The sequence below is a fragment of the Caenorhabditis remanei genome, chromosome I (genome assembly GCF_010183535.1).
Source record: "Caenorhabditis remanei strain PX506 chromosome I, whole genome shotgun sequence".
In the NCBI taxonomy this organism is placed as follows: Eukaryota; Metazoa; Nematoda; class Chromadorea; order Rhabditida; family Rhabditidae; genus Caenorhabditis; species Caenorhabditis remanei.
The window spans coordinates 3,015,677-3,033,095 of NC_071328.1; the positions used below are offsets into that span (position 1 = coordinate 3,015,677).

At 38.4% G+C, this 17,419-nt stretch overlaps 1 protein-coding gene across 1 annotated transcript; it reads right to left on the reverse strand.

Annotated features, from left to right (window-relative positions):
• Nucleotides 1–9,573: 9,573 nt before the first annotated feature.
• Nucleotides 9,574–13,118, reverse strand: GCK72_000403 (uncharacterized protein; the record flags this gene model as incomplete). Its single annotated transcript, XM_053722472.1, has 13 exons — nucleotides 9,574–9,726; nucleotides 9,832–9,973; nucleotides 10,022–10,191; nucleotides 10,504–10,692; nucleotides 10,740–10,944; nucleotides 11,037–11,175; nucleotides 11,229–11,349; nucleotides 11,394–11,585; nucleotides 11,937–12,214; nucleotides 12,268–12,346; nucleotides 12,598–12,711; nucleotides 12,754–12,861; nucleotides 12,915–13,118. The coding sequence occupies 13 exons, from the start codon at nucleotides 13,116–13,118 to the stop codon at nucleotides 9,574–9,576; spliced, it is 2,094 nt and encodes a 697-aa protein (XP_053591117.1).
• Between the last annotated feature and the right edge of the window lie 4,301 nt (nucleotides 13,119–17,419).

The following is a 17,419-nucleotide window of genomic DNA, read 5'->3' on the forward strand; positions in this document are numbered from 1 at the left end:
TCTTATACGCGCAGTTCTTAAGCGAAAATTTTCAAAAATTAAGTTAAAAAAAAAGTGATTTTCCGATTTTTTCCTGAAATGTTTCTAATTTTGTACTCAAAAACATGTTTCTGGGGGTCTGCCCTTGAAATACTTACATTTTTCATACAAATTCGAGATTTTTGAATCCGAACAACTCATTTTTTCAAATGTTCTATGAAAAAGTGAAAAAATGTCAAAAAATACTGAAAAGAGTTCTGAAAGTGCCGTAAACAGAAAGAAGTTCAATTTGCTGGAATTTCGATAATTGAATTAGGGTTATCAGTCTTCAATCTGCTGATTATTTATCGGCTTTTCATCTGGAAGAAAGCTTCTGAAAACATGCAGTTTGAGACACAACGTCACTTTAATTTCATACAAAAAATGCATTTTCTGTATGAAAATCTGAAATTTTCAGCAAGAAACCCGGGTTTCACAGTCAAAAAACTGTCATTTCCAGCAAAAAATCCTGCATTTTCAGTTGGAAATCACTCGGTGCAGATAGTCCATCAAAACCATCAATTTCGGTGGAAATACTAATCTTATTGAAATTTCAGCCATTTTCCAAGAAAAGGCTCAGAAAACCGGCAGAAATTCGCAAAAATCGCTATTTCTCAACCTAAAAACTGTAATTTCTAACAAAAATTGTCAATTCTGATATCATTTTCAGTGTTTTTAAAGGAGGACTGAAGTCATTTTTTATTTCCGATTATGATATTTCAGAAAATTCTAAGCAACTTTCATTATTGGAGCATGTGCTAAAAATCGCTCTAAACGCCCTAAATTCACGTTTTCCCGGCTCAAAAGGAGCCTAGGTGGAAGAGTTTTACCACGCGAATTTTTCGCTCCGTGTAGTCCTCTCGGACAAAATTATTTCTTTTTATTTCTCGTTTTCTTGCTTTTTTGAACAAAATTTCGTTTTTTTCTTCTTTTTATGGATATAAATTGAAAAACACGAAATTTGTTGAAAAAATCGAGAAAACGCGGAATTGAGAAATGATTTTGTCCGAGAGGACTACACGGGGGCGAAAATTCGCGTGGGAAAACTCTTCCACGGAGGCTCCTTTTGAGCCGGGAAAACGGGAATTTAGAGCGTTTAGAGCGATTTTTAGCATATACTCCAATGATGAAAGTTGCTAAGAATTTTCTGAAGTATCAGAATCTGAAATAAAAAAATATGACTTCAGTCCTCCTTTTTAATGCAATTCCAGAGTCTAAAAACGAACTCATAACGTCGATTTTTGGAGAGACGTCCCGAACGAGTGACCGTCTGTTCTTTCTTCGATTCCTCCTCGATTTGCTTCACCAACTTCTCCACATTGAACTTTTTATATTTCACTTTATTATTCTGTTCTCTCTCATAACACGCGAATTTCGGCACTCGATCCACCGGTTTCAAATTGAAGAATCTCTGAGCGTGTCCGTTATCATATCGATAGTCAAATGTGAGCTCTTCGCCAGTTCGAATCGCGACGTTCGTGAAGAATCCGATACGAACTTCGTTGTCAACCATTCGATATTCGATACGACAGTTTGGAGTCTTCGAGTGATTCACGAAGCGAAGTTGGTTTCCAGCACGAGTCGCGTCGATACTTCCGTTCAGGCCGGGAAGAGCTGAAAATCAATTATTTTGAGAGTGTCATTATTACCCATTCGCCGGTGGCTGACCTTAAAGTTCGGCCCGGGAACGCGGAATGGGTCTCGTTGCGGAATTTCGATTTACTGCGGCTCTTGACCGTACTTTAGTCATAAGAAACCGAACTTTGAGCGAGCGGTCAGCCACCGGAGGATGGGTAATAGCATACTTGTCACGGGCCGGGCCGAAATCAGAAATATTCTCGGCCCGGCCCGGCCTGCTCGGCCCTTTTTGAAACATTTTTTGGAAATTTTTTGAAAAAAAAAGTTTCCGAATAAAAATTCAAAATTCAATAAAAAGGTAAAAATGTATGATAAATTAAGCATTTTTACTCTAAATTTTCGAAAAATTTCAGAAAATTGTGTTACACAAAATAAGTACACATTTTTGAATCCGGGGGTATTTCGAGTTTTTACACCAAAAATCGCTGAAAAACATGAAAAATACCAATTTTCCTGTTTTTTTTTGTTGAAAAAAGTACCAATTTTCCAGTTTTTTGTTGAAAAAAGTCCTAATTGTTCAGTTTTTTTTGTTGAAAAAAGTCCCAATTTTCCAGTTTTTTGTTGAAAAAAGTCCTAATTGTTCAGTTTTTTTTGTTGAAAAAAGTCCCAATTTTCCAGTTTTTTTTTCAGAAAAAAGTACCAATTTCCAGTTTTTTCCAGTTTCTCCTAAAACTCACAAACTATTTGGACCGGTCTGGCGCGCCTAAGACGCGTTTCCAGTTGAAAATCAAAAATTCAAAGCTGGGGGGCCCTAGGCGCGTTTCTCATTTCAAAATCCGGAAAGCTATCACCTTGGGTGCCTCAGACGCGTTTTTGAGCAATTAAACTATCTGGCGCGCCTAAGACGCGTTTTCAAACACCTTTTTGAGGGGAATAATGTGGTTTTTTAGATTTTTACACTGAAAATCACTGAAAAACATGAAAAAATACCAATTTTCCAGTATTTTTTGTTTTTTTCCGGAAATATCAAACTCACAAAACAAATAACTGGTACTAAGCTCATAGAACTTTCCGCGTCTCTCCGTCTCCTCCTCGGATATTCTCTCTCCAACATACTCTCCGATATACTCATCCTTCGCCACGTCTTCTCCCATAAATGCTCCATTTCCAGCATTCGGAATTTCAGACGTTTTGACGAGGACGAGTTTTCCCTGATTTCTCGTGATATCCGTATTCTTGCAACATGGAATCGTGTCATCAGTGTCCAAGTCGACACACGATTTGCACGTCTTCACGTTACACTCCCAACCGCTTTTACGGCACGGACAACTGCCTTTCAAGCACATTTTTGTGCAACGGCATCCTGGGAATTTGCGTTTACAATTGATGTTACACTTGCAATCGATCGAACATATCCCTTTACAACTACAGTAATCGAATTCTGGCCCACACGGACCAAAGTGATCGCATGGAGTGATTGGAGCGATTGTGCAGGAATCCACGTCATCTAGAGGGCCTTCTGAATCATCTTCTTCTGCTTTCTTACGCTTCCGAGCTGTTTCTTCTGCTATCATTTGTTTGCGGAATCGACCGTCTCGCATTTTGAAATCACTGAAAATGTTATGCATTTCTTAATCTAATTTTACACTGAAAATTGTGAATTTACAGTCAAAAATTCGGATTTCATCAAAAAATTACGTTTTTGAGTCTGGAATTTCAGGTTTTCGGCTGAAAATTCGAAATTGTCAGATAAAATTGATGTTTTTCATTGAAAATCTGTCTTTTTTGGCTTGAAAGTTTACATTTCTGATTGAAAACCAACGTTTTTTTCAAATTTTCTGCATAAATCTCTACCAATTTCTCGATTTTTGGCCGAAAATCACGAAAAAAACTATTTTTCGTTACTAAATTTCAGACTTGTCACGGGCCGGGCCGGGCCGGGCCAAAATCAGGAAAAATCTCGGCCCGGCCCGGCCCGCTCGGCCCGTTTTGAAACATTCTGTGTTTTTGAACTTTTTTTGGAAAATTTTTGAAAAAAGTATAGTTTTCGAATAAACATTCAAAATTGAATCAAAATGTGAATATGTATGATAATTTAAGCATTTTTACTCTATTTTTTCAAAAAATTTCAAAAAAAAAATTGGTGAAAATGGGTACCCATTTTTGAGTCCGGGCCGACCGAGAAAGAGAAATTTCGGCCCGGCACGGCCCGAGGCTCGGCCCGATTTTTGACAAGTCTGCTAAATTCAATTTGGTGCGAAAAAATTGTCTTCTCATTTTCGGTCACATAATGCTTCATTTTCAGAAGAAACCAAGCAATTTTCACCGCGAATTCTAAATTTTTACCTAAAAAAATAGTTTTTCGTCTGTATTTACTGCGAAAAAAGCGATTTCAAGTCAGAAATGTTTAGTTTTCAGTGATATTTTCGGGTTTCAGTTGTAACGTTTGAAAATCATTAACTTTACCCTGAAAATGATGAATTTCTTCCTGAAATTTGAAATTTCAGTCGAAAATCCGGATTTTAGCATAAATTTTGACAGTTTCAGTGGAAAAAACTCATAATTTCCGACTCAAAAACGTGATTTAGATGAAAAAAATCGAAAATTCGCGATTCTCGACTGAAAATTCACATTTCGATTTCTAACTTGAAACCACATTTTTCGCAGTAAATTCTTGACTTTTCACACGAAAAACAACTTTTTTCGGCTAAAAAAGAAGAATTTGCGATCAAAAGAGGTAATTTTTGGCTGAAAATGAAAGATTTTGTGACTGAAAATGTTTTTTCGCGTAAAATTGAATTTATTACCAGAAAATAGTTTTTTCAAGTTGTAAATTGAGATTTTCCTCCAAAAACATAGAAACTAACACGACACGATTCATACAACCGCGCTCTACCGAAACCGAAGAAAACTGCGTGCGATATTGAGAAACGCAGAGAAAAGGAGCCATTTTTCGAGGGCATTTCGGTGGAGCGCAGTTGTAACAGCTGTGTTGAACTATTAGAAGAAAATCTTTTTTAAAAATCTAAAAAAAATGTAAATTTTTAAGCCTAAAATAATCGATTTTGTCTGAAAATCTCGATTTTTCAACCGAAAATCTGTAATTTTTCACAATTTTCTCGCGTTAAATTGAATTTATTAGTGTTTCTAGGAAAATAGCGTTTTCGAGCTAAAAAGAGTACTAACTATCACTGTACATCGAGATTTTCGCTCAAAATATGCCGATTTCATTCAAAAAATCTGTAATTTTTCCCAATTTTCCAGCATCTACACCTCCAAACTCACTGCAGTATATCATCCTGAAAGATGCCATCAACCGGCTGTCTGCACACTTTCATCACTCTTCCAAACCACTCAGCACAACTAATTTCAGGGAATTTTCTCGAAGTCTCACAAAAGTTCGATATCTTTCTTCTCTTCTTATTCTTCCGCATCATTTCATTAATAAACTGAGCCTCTTGAGCACCACACGATTTCATAATATAGACTTCAACATAGTTATCTTCAGTCAGAAATTTTCCGAGTTTTTCGTTGAGTCTGGCGCCTTCAAGCATCTTATAACAGTCCTCAGAGCACCCGTCTGTTCCATTGCAAATTTCAATCAATTTAATGACATGATTCCCCGTGAAATCTGAATCCATCGTGCCGTCGTCTTCGTCCTCCTCATCGTCGTCGCCTTCTGATTCCTCTTGCTTCGCCGGTTTCCATGGCTCCAGTTCCAACAGCTCCCTGATCTCTTGTTTATCCCGTACAAATTTCCGGACGAGTTTCGGAAACATTTGAGACATATCGTCTTGCGATCCGAAATTCGGGTAGGATCGATGCATCGCATAATAGAAAAGATCGGGGTTCGTTGTGGTGGGAAGTAACTTTTTGAAGAGTTGAAAGAGAAGTTGAGGGCTCATTTCCGTCGCGTCTGAAACGTATCCGTGGATTCCGTTTTGGTAGATCTGGAATGTCGAGTTTCAGTCAAAATAGGGATAGATTAAAGGCTGAAATTGAATGTTTTTCACAGAAAGTTTGGATTTAAGGCTGAAAATTCGGTTTTCTGGATAAAAAACCAGATTTTTCATAGTTGTCAAGGCCCGGCGAATTGGCGCGAAAGTCAAATTTTCAAATTTTTTCGAATTTTTTCGCGAAAAAGTCAAATTTTCGACTATGCTGTAGAATTAGAAGAAAATCTGAAAAATAGTGAAAAATGGTCACATTTTCGATAAAAATTGAAAAAATTAGAAAAAAAGGGTCATTTTTTGAAGCCGGGCCTTTGGGCCGGGCATTGAAAATTTTCTACCGGGCCTTGACAACTATGCTTGAATCACGTTTTCTGTTAAAAATCGGGTTTTTTAGTGGAAAAATTCAATTTTTGGAGGAAAGTTGTCAAAATTTCATGTAATAACTGTTTTTTTAGCTAAGAATCGTGGTTTCTACACTTCTACACCACATATTTTGCAATAAATAGGCTTTTTGTGAGCAAAATTTGAAATTTTAGCTCTCAAAAATAGTATTTTTGTCAAATATTCGATCAGAAACATTCATTTCCATCTTATTAGCACGGCACGCTTCTTACAACTGCGCTCCACCGAAATCCCCTTGAAAAATGCCTCTTTTTCTCTAAGTCTCTCAATTTCGCACACAATTTTCTCGCGGTTTCGGTAGAGCACGGTTGTAAGAAGCGTGTCGTGCTAATAAGATGGATATGAATGTTTCTGATCGAAAAATTGACAAAAACATTATTTTTGAGAGCAAAAATCTCGAATTTTGGTCGAAAAAAAACCTATTTATTGCAAAATATGTGATGTAGAAGTGTAGGAACCACGATTCATAGCTAAAAAACAGTTATTACATGAAATTTTGACAACTTTCCTCCAAAAATTGAATTTTTCCACTAAAAAAACCCGATTTTTAACAGAAAGCGTGATTCAAAAGGGTTTAGAATCGAAAAATCAGAAAACCCTGGTTTCAGCCGAAATATGTCAAAAATAATGAATTTTTCATGATTTTTCGCTCAAAAATGCGATTTTCACCCTAAAAATGTAATTTAGATAGGAAAAATCGGCAAAATTGACGCGAAAAGCCGATTTTTTGAGCTAAAATGCTGGATATTTTTCATACACACTGAAAATTTTGAATCAAAGCTGGTTTTCGGTCATTAGGGGGGAATTTTCGTAGGAAATTACGGTTCTTAAACGAAAATCGGATCAAAATCGCGATTTTCAGCCTCTAGATTATAAACTCGACCCGTTTTTTTTCAAGAAAATGTTTTTTTTTTGAAAAACGTCAGTTTTCGACTAAAAATTAAAATTCAAACAAAAGGTAAACCCATCCGCTCGACACAGTTGTTACAACTGCGCTCCACCGAAATGCCCTTGAAAAATGTCTCTTTTTCTCTGAGTCTCTCAATTTCGCACACTATTTTCTTCGCTTTCGGTAGAGCGCGGTTGTAAGAAGCGCGTCGTGCTAACAAGATGGGAATGAATGTTTCTGATCGAAAAATTGACAAAAATATTATTTTTGAGACCTAAAATCTCGAAATTTGGTCGAAAAAAGCCTATTTATTGAAAAAAGCCTATTTAAAAAGCCTAAATTTTGTCAATTTTTTTTTGACAAGTCAGCAAATTTCAAGTTTCCATTAAAAACCCTTTAAACCTTATAAATCTGTGAGCAAACAGCCATATCATCCGTATGTTCATGAATAACTGGCACATGTGACAGCTGCTTCTCATCATGACCGGCGACCACTTTGGTGATCGGCTCGAAAAAATCCATTTTTCTCTGCGTGACCTTCTGATAGATCATTTTCTTCCGCTTGGGAAGTCCGATAAGTGGAAATGCAGCTCTCCCATCTTTTCCCTTAATCTCAGTCTTCGGTTCAGTCGACTGTTTCAGTGGAATATGAACTTTCGGATCTCCAATTGCTTCAGCAATATTCTGAGATTCTTCTCGAAGGATTTCTTCCTTTTCATTTAAAATTTCATCCATCACTTCCTTAATCCTAACCATCTCCTCTTTGATCTCCTGCTCATCCGACACCGAATTTCCAAAATTCGGAACAAATTCTCGAGTTGTCTTCACTTTTCGATCGTACCACTCGGGTGTCGGCCCACCTCTTGTTCTTTTTGTCTTTTTCGTTATTTCCGGTTTTTCCACCTCCGATTTACTCAATCTTCGCTTATCCGCCTTCTTCTTCCTGCCGGTTTTCGGTTTTTCGGTGTTTTGAGTCGTGGAATAGTCAGAGGAGAGACGCTCCGGTGGGTGGATTACACGAGAGCTTCGTCGTGGCTCGTTTTTGCTCATTTTTCGGCTGAAAATTGAAATTTTTTGAAAAATTCTTTTTTTTCCGAATTTTAATTACATTTTTTGGCGAATATAGGCTTAAATCAATTTTAAAAATATTAAACACTTAATTACACCAAAAAACCGCCAAAAAAACAGTCAAAAATTACGAAAAATGAATGAAAAAAACGGTTAAAAAATCACAAAAATTGTTGAAAATTTTCGCGGGGAGTTTGGTGTATTGTACGCAAACACCGTCACGTAAAATTGCACAGTTTTGAAAATTTGTTTATTTTTGTTATACCTAAAGTTTTCAAATTTTATAAAATTTGTGGTTTTTGAGCGGAAAAAATATGGAAATATTCGTTTTTAGCGGTTAAATAAATAAAAATTATAAAAATTGGCAGGTCTAAAAATGAGAAAACATTTTTTGTTTTGATATAAAAAGTTCCTAATTATAAACTCCGCCCACTTTTTTTCATTTTGAAAGCTTGAAAGTAAGAACTCTTTAAATTTATATGAATAGAGACCGCGCGGCCTTCATTCATAAAGCGGAAAGCGAAAATCGAACGTCCTTGCAACAATTTAGAGGTGTGGCTTAACTTTTGACAGGGTGTTTTCCAGTTTGGCTCAAAAAAACTATTTTAAAATAATTTATTTTGTATTGGAATTCTAGGCCGTTTCTTCAGCTGCATTTTCGTAGTAATTTCGAGATTTTTCGTGCAGAATTCGCTGAGAAATTAAAATTGAAAATTCTGAAATTTCTGTTGGAATGAAACTCAAGAATTCCCTGCGTTCTAAACTTGTGTTTCGAGGTACACTCCTTAGTGGTGAAGTTGTGGTTTTACCGCAATTTCTTCAGTAACTCATAGAATGCAAATATTCGAAATGTCCGCAATTTCAGCGCATAAGGTTAGCTGCAGCTTACAGACTCTTTTTAATCAAAATCTCTATTTTTCCACCAAATTTCGTGATTTTTTCAATAAAATATTACTTAAAACGGAACTTTGACAAGAATTCTATGTGTTTTATACAATTTTATCTCTCTTCGTGTTGGAATCGTTCGATTTTCGCTGTGTCTCTTTCCCTTCTCTGTTTTTTCACTTTTTGCGTGATTTTTCATATATTTCAGATTCAAAAGACGAGAACAGATCGATTCGATTCCTCACTGACTTCAAAGCAGATGACGCAAAAGCGGCGCTCTTCGACTAAACGAAGAACAATGAAGATGAAACAAGAGCAACGGTGATGAGGTAGGCAACGATGCTGGAAAACACTGACTTCTATCTTCTCTAGGAGACGGATGAGCAAGGCCGCTTTGTCAACATCCACATTCATGAATAGGAAGATGAAGACAGTTACAGCAATGATGTGATTTCGACTGAAGTTCTCGAGGACTTTTCGGATGTCGATGACATCATCGATGATCTCTTTTATTAGTTTTCTTTGTCTTTCTTTGTGGGCCTCAATCCTCACGATCTAGAAATCACTTAAAGTGTGTTTTTCCAAAGTTAGGATACTTTTTTCGTATTTGAAATTAAAAAATGACGCATATTGACTAATTTATCACGATGTTTTGCATATAAAGGAAAATACGAATCACAGAATGTACACATATCATATTCAAAAGAAACATTAACAAATGAGCAAGGGAAATTTGGCATCAGGAATTGTGGGGGTACTTCTCTAGATTTAGGAGAATGTTCAAAGGTAGGATTCATTTTTGGATAGGCGGATCGCCGGAGCAATTCCTTCATTTGTTTCGAGTAGTCGGACGGCACGAGGGAAAACGGGAGACACGTCGCCACCTTCTTCTTCGGGCACTTTCGAGAGTGGACGCGATTTTCGAGGGGTGTGCTGAAAAATCGTATAGCATTGAGCAACGAGTTTATAAAGCGAACTTCGAACTTATTCTACCGTATTCCTTTGTATTTGATCCCTCCTACAAATCCCCAACCTTACCTTATCCTCCTTGCCCGAAGAACTCGACCCCGCTTCCTCGTCTTCTCCAATCAGACTCTCCATCCTCCGTTGAGCAGACATCACTTCATCGATCTTATCTGATATCTGCTTCATAGCAGTTTGTCTGTCTTGAGGAGTTGTTCTATAAACCAGATATTAGAAGAAAAAACGGATTCTAGAAGGATATTACGTATGATCCGCGTTGATCTGAGCTGATAAAATTTTTCCGATGTTTGACAGTTCTTCGATATCATTTCGAAGTCGTTTCCGTTCTGTGCTCAATGTGATCGAATTGAGTTTACCGCTTACACGAAGACGTTCTCGGAGCGATTTCTCGATTTCAATCACTCGTTCCATCATCTGGAAACAAACGGAAGTATGGCACGTGCGGGATTTTTCTAGTCATGGCCTAGGAAATTTTGCGAAATTTTGTGAAATTTTTCGAGTTACGCAGTCGGCAGCCGAATGATCCGCAAAATTGCGTCACGGTGTTACCTTGAATGTTTGCGGACTGCATACCGTAGTCGCATGAAAAATTCGGATCCGCGACATTTCGCAACTATGCCGTTTTGTAACTGCGACACTTCGCAACCGATTAGCTCTTCTTGAGAACCATATGGAACTACTCTGCCTAACCGCTCTGCATCACCCAAACTCCCCCTAATCCCTTACCTGTCTGTGCGTCGCCATGAACGACTCCACCACTTTCAATCTCTGCTCATTATTCTGAATCGCCAGGTCCAATTCCTTCCAAGCTGCTTCCAATTTCTCTTTTCTATCCTCTGTCGTCCTCTCTTTCATCGTTGATCTCTCACTATTCTTGGCCATCGAAAGTAACTGTTTCCCATATTGATAGGTGCTCTGGAATTGATAAGTGTTTGTACAAGTGCGCTCTACCTAAACCCTACCACCGCAGTTCTATCCAAATTCTGGCGGTCATTTCTCAAATTTCTAACGGCATCCTCATCGATGTCCGATAGACTGTATTCCTTGTGGAGGGTTTCTTTAAGCTCACCGAGCCATTTGATAGCTTGGTCGCAATCCCCATAAGTCGTCATTAGTTGGATATGTTGTTGTTGTTCTAGACGTTTTACACTAGCTAGTTCGTTGTGTCTGGAAATAGAAAGAAAGTGATACGCGACGCGACCGCAGCGCCTCAGGTCAAAATGTGTCTTTCTAGGCCGCACATTAAGACTTTGACCCACCTATTCTGTCTCTGTGAAATATAGGTAAGACTTGATCCGATCTGAGCAACCATGTCTTCTGCTGGAAGAACTTCTGCATACTGACGAACCTTCGCCACGGTCCCCTCTCCGGCATCCACGGCGGCTTCAAAGGCTACGTCTGAAAAAAAAAGAAAAGTGACACCGTCACGACAAAATGCAGAGAAAACTCACTCATCGCGTTCACCGAGTCATCTAACTCCTTCTTTGTCGTCGTCAACTCCTCTATTGGTTTTACGGTATTACCGTCCTCCGCGCACACTTTTTCAAGCATTTGGTCGGATTTTTTGATGAACTGAAACCTTGATATTTATAAGGGGGCCGTTCTAAGAAAAGTACCTCTCCAACTTTCTCTCGAAAATTTCTATTAGAAAGTGCAAACTGGGTTTGAGCTTCCACACGGTATGCAAAGTGCTCGGCGACGTCTCGGATTTGTTCGCGGGTCTTCTGAAGCACGATTGCGACCTGCGGACATGCAGCCATTAGCCGTGTGGCCATCTCAGCGAGTTGATGGCTTTGTTCTTCGATTTCCTGAAAAAAAAACTAAAACAATTTTATCATTTCAAAATTTTCTGCGCAAGGAAGAATTCTCTAAGGCATGGTTTCTTCAAGCTCCGCCCATTTATTGCAGCAGTATCCAAAAAATCGGGGCAGTTGAAACGATACAACCAAACCCTGGTTAGCAAGAAATTCGAAGACTTTGAGCTATGGCACCTGGTATGTTAGAACACCGTCACATCAGAATGCATCTCTGGCAATCTTAATCAAACTTTAAGCAAAGAAAAATTTCATACAATAGTGGTCGTTGTTATCAATAGAGCGCACTATCTCAACAGCTTCGATCATGACCGAACTTTTTCTCGGTCATGGCAAAACACGCACCTTCGTCTTATTCGTCAATTCCTCATGTTGCTTCACCAAACTCTCTGCCTCATCCACATTATCCGCCACCTGACACAACGAATTCAACCACTTCTCCCCACTCCCTTCAATCCAATCCAAAAAATCCGAGACTCCGGCGGTGTGATCCTTGATCAACCCCTCTTTACTATTCTCCTCCTCCCTCGCTTTCACTTCTCTTATCGATTTTTTCAGCGAGAGAGCCGCGTACTCGTCTTCAATTCGTTTAGTGGTTTGCAGTCGTGTCACGAATTCTTCTACTGCAAAAAAAAAGAGTCCAGTGGAGCGTGATTGCTATACATGTAGGACTTACGTTTTTGATCTTCGTCGAGGTTGTGGCGAGAAGTGTTGACATCAAGCTCCGCAAGGTAGTTCTGCCATTTTTTCACTTCCTGAACCAAAAATTGGAATTTTTGACTTTTCTCTCGTTAAGACATGGTTATAATCGTTAAAAAGGTTAAGAGTCAGTAAAACCATAAAAATCAAACTTGCGTGTAAGCTACGATGTTTGGTACGTAAACACCGTCACGCCTTTTTTCTTTCCGGCAAAACAGAAAACGTCGGCATATGTGGATTAATCTTTTTTACCGAGCTCCACCGAACCATATGTTCGATAGAGCGCATTTAATGTGTCAAAACTCACAATCCTTTTCTCAAGCCATGCATCCGGATCATATCCAAGTGTGCCACCGAACTGCTCTGGTAGCTGGTTCACATCAACGAATTTTGATAGCTTGTGCATGGAGATCAACACTGTCTGAAAATTAATTATCGACTTTTAAAAATTTGATCTACATACCTTCAAAGTGTACCCACTGACTATCAAATCAAAGTTTATCTTCTGCTGATCTAAAAACTTTTCCGGTTGGATAATTAGTACTTGACGCACTTTTTTGTACAGGGCTTGCTGAAATAATGTATTTTTTTAATTCATGAGCCGCCCGAGTTCCCCTCCAATACCTGACAAGCTCTCAAATAGAACTTCAACTGCTTCAATTGTATATGTCTGGTATCTAGTAGTACTGTAAATAGAGTTGACGGTGGAAGGGTTTCCGACAGGAGGGCGAGTAGTGAGACCAGGTTCTCGTAGGAGCATTCTTGCACTTGTGAGGTGGAGACGACTAGGAGCGAGTTGCCTTCACGGTCGGTACCGCCTGGAAACATTTATTTTTTCAAATTTTAGTCTGATCTACGCACAGGTCAGCATTAGTGAAACCGAAGCAAAGACGCTCTACCGAACTTTTCACACCAGATTTTTTTTCCAGCGTTCAAAAACTCGATAGGGAGCGTTTACATTCAAAAGTTTCAAATTCTCATTTGTCTTTTAGGCTGTGCCCGTTCTTTTCGTGACGGCGCCTGAAATTCAAGCGAAAATTTAAAGTCTGCAAACACCGAGTATCCCTTGTCGCTCCCCACCTAAAGTCCAATAACTAAACCCTACACCGTTCTGAGTTTTCTGCCTATCTACAGTAGCCTAAAGTACAGCAATCATTGTTACAGTGACACAATGAGTACGAACATTTCAACAAGGAGCAGGGGTCGCGTAACTATCCTTTAGTTGTTTTCATTCAAATCCATCATTTCAAAAAGAAATTTTTCAGAACTTTCATTTTCCACTGAAAATGCCGATTTTCAAAGGCTCATAGCTCCCTAATACACTATTCCCACTTACACAAATTTACATTCACTGTGTAGATCAAACCTTGACCTACATTTTTGTAGTTCACAACTTTTTGATACCTCTTCACGCTTCCAAGATATGCGCCTATAAAGATAAGCACCTGGTGAACGGGGAGGGGGGGGGACGCAGAGAAGCTAGACGCCCTCCTTATTTCGCACACTCTCTCGCCTCCCAATCTTTGAAGCCGCATATCTCGAAATCGTGAATAGTTATCAAAAAGTTTTCAACTACAAAAATGGAGATCAAGACTTGCTCTACAATATACATATGCAAAATCCCCATAGATTGGTCAACTTGGTGGATCGCAATGGGCTGTCAAACTTGGTCATTTTTCATCGTTTGTACTATTACTTGTGCCGGAATTCTTATTTCCCTTTCTTTTTTGCAGAAAGAAAGGGCGAAGAACCAAATTTAAAGTTTGCGCCCACCCTGTCAGTTTACTTTTTTCTCTATTGTTCTAAACTTTATTTGTTATTTGCATTTTTTCTTTTCTCTCCCCCCTACTTCTCAAGTTTCCCCTATCTGGTGCGCCTCAGGCGCGTTTTTCTTATGTGAAGCGCCAAAATAGTCTAGCAGAATAGCCTTCTTTTCCACTCTGTAGATCGTCTGGCGCGCCGGAGCCGCGTTTTTTCTTGCAATTCCTCACTAAATGTAATACGAATGATACAAAGATTGATGGCTGATAATTCTTGCTTCTTTTCTTATTTCTGATATCATCAGAAGTGTAATAAAACTGAAAAGAGGAGAGGACGAAGCATACTAATGTTCAATTTCTGTGAAATTACCTTGATTGCCATCATGTTACACAATCCCCCGTTAAAGGGAGAGAGAGAAGAAGCTATGAGAGACATTAGAGAGGGGGTGGGGGGACTATGCGCAGCGACTACGACGACAGAGAGAACTGTGTCAATAGGTAAAGAAGGGGGGGATGGTGATTGATAAAATGCGTAAATATGGAGATGGGGGGAGAAGAATATGATGAAGGAGAGAAGAGAGATGAGATCACACTTTCAATTTTTACTCGGGTTATTCAATGAAGGATGGGATGATCACTAGCTATAAGAACGTCAAGTAGATATTGTGAGAAAGAAATGGGAACAATTTTAATTAAATCACACGAGACGTAAGGTCCGCAACGAAAAGTTGCGTTGCGTGTGCGCCGCGTTTTTCATTGAAAGATACGACAAACACACGCTAAACTTTAACTTGGCACTTAGCCAAGTCTGTTTCTGGCACCGTGCCAACTGCTGAGCGACGGAGCGCGTTTAAGCGACCTTACGTCGCGCATCCCTGTGTTAAATTACGGTTCTCTTTACATGAAACATGAAGCGTGTCCACTGAAATCATTTAACATCGGCCGAAATCGGCCTAATACACTTTTCTTCCCACAAAAGTTCCAAAAAAAAAATTGATTTATTTAGTACATGTGATTAATAATTAGATTAATTATAGGTAATTAGGTACAGTACCGGACAAAAAGGTATCAACTTTGGCTGTTTTTAGTGGAAAATGACCAACTTTGACAGTGTATTTCGGTGTAACGTGATTGTCCGATAAAGTCAAGTTTATATGGGCTGGACAGTGCAAAAATGGTACATCATTTTTGTAGTTGACCGTTTTTTTGTATGGACACTATCTTGAAAGTTACAGGTTGTCAAAGTGAAAATCTCCAAAATTTCGCTAATTTGCATTGAAATTAGTCGATTTCAGGGAGTGATGGGTTTCTTTACCTGTAACTTTCATGGTAGTGTCCATACAAAAAAAGAACGCTAATACTGTGAGTAGAGAAGCTAGTATAATAATACAACCCCTTAGGACAGAAATTGTCCTGTGACACTAGGGTGATTAAACAGCTTTGTTTTGATAGAAATTGACGTTGTGGTTTTCAATTCATACTGTAGTTATTTAGAACGATAATTTTTGTACAAAACGATGTTAAAAGAAGTAATATTTTGTTTATTTCAGATTTCGATACTTCAGAAAATTCTAAGAAACCTTGTTTATTGTCGCATATGCTGGAAAAAATGAGTTTTGGTGGAAGAGTTTTTCCGCGCATCTAAAACCTTTCATTATTGACGCAACCGTGTAGTCCTCTCGGACAAGATTTATGCACAAATCCTTGTTTCCTCACTTTTTAAGACTAATTTTCGAAGTTTTTTCTATTTTTCCGATATTAATGTTGGAATTGGGCTGAAACATAGTTTCTATAGGCAAAGATAGTTCTAGACCTTCTTGCAACAATTGGTTTTTGAATTGAATATGCAAACTAATAGACGGTTAGATTCGAACGGTAAAGCCAACGCCCATTGAAGACATTTGAATAACAAATGAACATTTAGGAGGTTTAGGATGGAAGGGAAGGGGGGAGGTATGGTCTCTCTGGCAAAGTCAACATGGGACAGCTTTTTTTGTAGAAAGTAGTGTAAATCGTTTCATGCGAACTCGAAACATAATCCACTAGAGATTTGAATATGCAGAAAAGTCTTCTAGTCCGTGACTGGAGAAATCCAAGCTTTCAGAGTTTCTCTTCGGAAACTAATCATATTATCTAATTCCGCATGTTGAGAAGTACTTAAATGGAAATATTTTACCATATTTGCCAAAGTCCGGCCCGAAGCCCCGGGCAAATTGGCGCGAAAGTCAAAAAAAAATAGTCAAAAATGGTCACATTTTCGATGAAAAAAAAATTGGAAAAAAGGGTCATATTTTGAAGCCGGGCCTTTGGGCCGGGCCGGGCCTTGAAAATTTTCTACCGGCCCGGCCCGGGCCTTGACAACTATGATTTTTACTGATATCAAAACGGAAAAAACAAGAAATTTCTACATAGGACAGAGTAATACAATTTTCGCAGGGAACCGTATTATTGACAACTTCACAAGTACAAAACAGAAATTTTAGATAAAATTCAGAGTAAAATAGGAAATTGTTTTGAGATTTAGCAGGTTTCAAAGTGCCTACTGACATTTTTTTTTCGATTAAAAAGGTTATTTCTGCTGGTCGCAGTTTTTTGTCATTTTGGCAAGGAAATATCATACTTTTTAAATTAAGCATGTATCAAAGTACTTAAACTAATTAGATTTAACTAAATAGCAAACTCCATCATCTGGATTTTTAGGTACAAAAAGTTTGACACTTCTTTTTTGTAGTTTAAGCGATTTTCGATGTAAATTGATTTTTAAGGAATTTTGGTAGAAACAAGCATGATATTCAGATTCAGAATGTCTCATAGTACTTACAGAGAACTTTTCAGACAATTCCATAACAAGGATCTCACTCTGTTAATGATCAGAAACTTCACTTATTATCGATTTTTCCAGAATTTTCCAGAAAATTTGTGGGCCCTAATATAGATTGACTAAACACCTCCCCCAAATCATCAAAAAGTTTAAATTAAAAAAATGCGGCTTACCTGGCACAAAAGCGAGCCTATCGAGGACATGTTGTCGTTGTTTCTGCCAGTTCATCAGTCAATGTGGAAACAGAGTGACAAAACTAAATAAGAAGAAGAAGAAGAAGAAATCGGAAAAGGAAAAGAAGAGAATAAACAACACGAACGAATGAATGAAGAAGCGGAGGAAACGGAGTGAGAGAGAAGAGGGGTAGAGAGAGAGAGACGCAGAGAGATCGAAACGATTTCGATTTGTCCCTGCCGAAGGGATAGAAGATGTTACAGTGCTAATTGATTATACCACAACTACACAGAGAGACACTCTTCCTTTTTGTCGCCTCAACCTTTTTTCATATAAGGCACTTTTTGAGATGAAAGGGGGGTGGAGACGGGCGA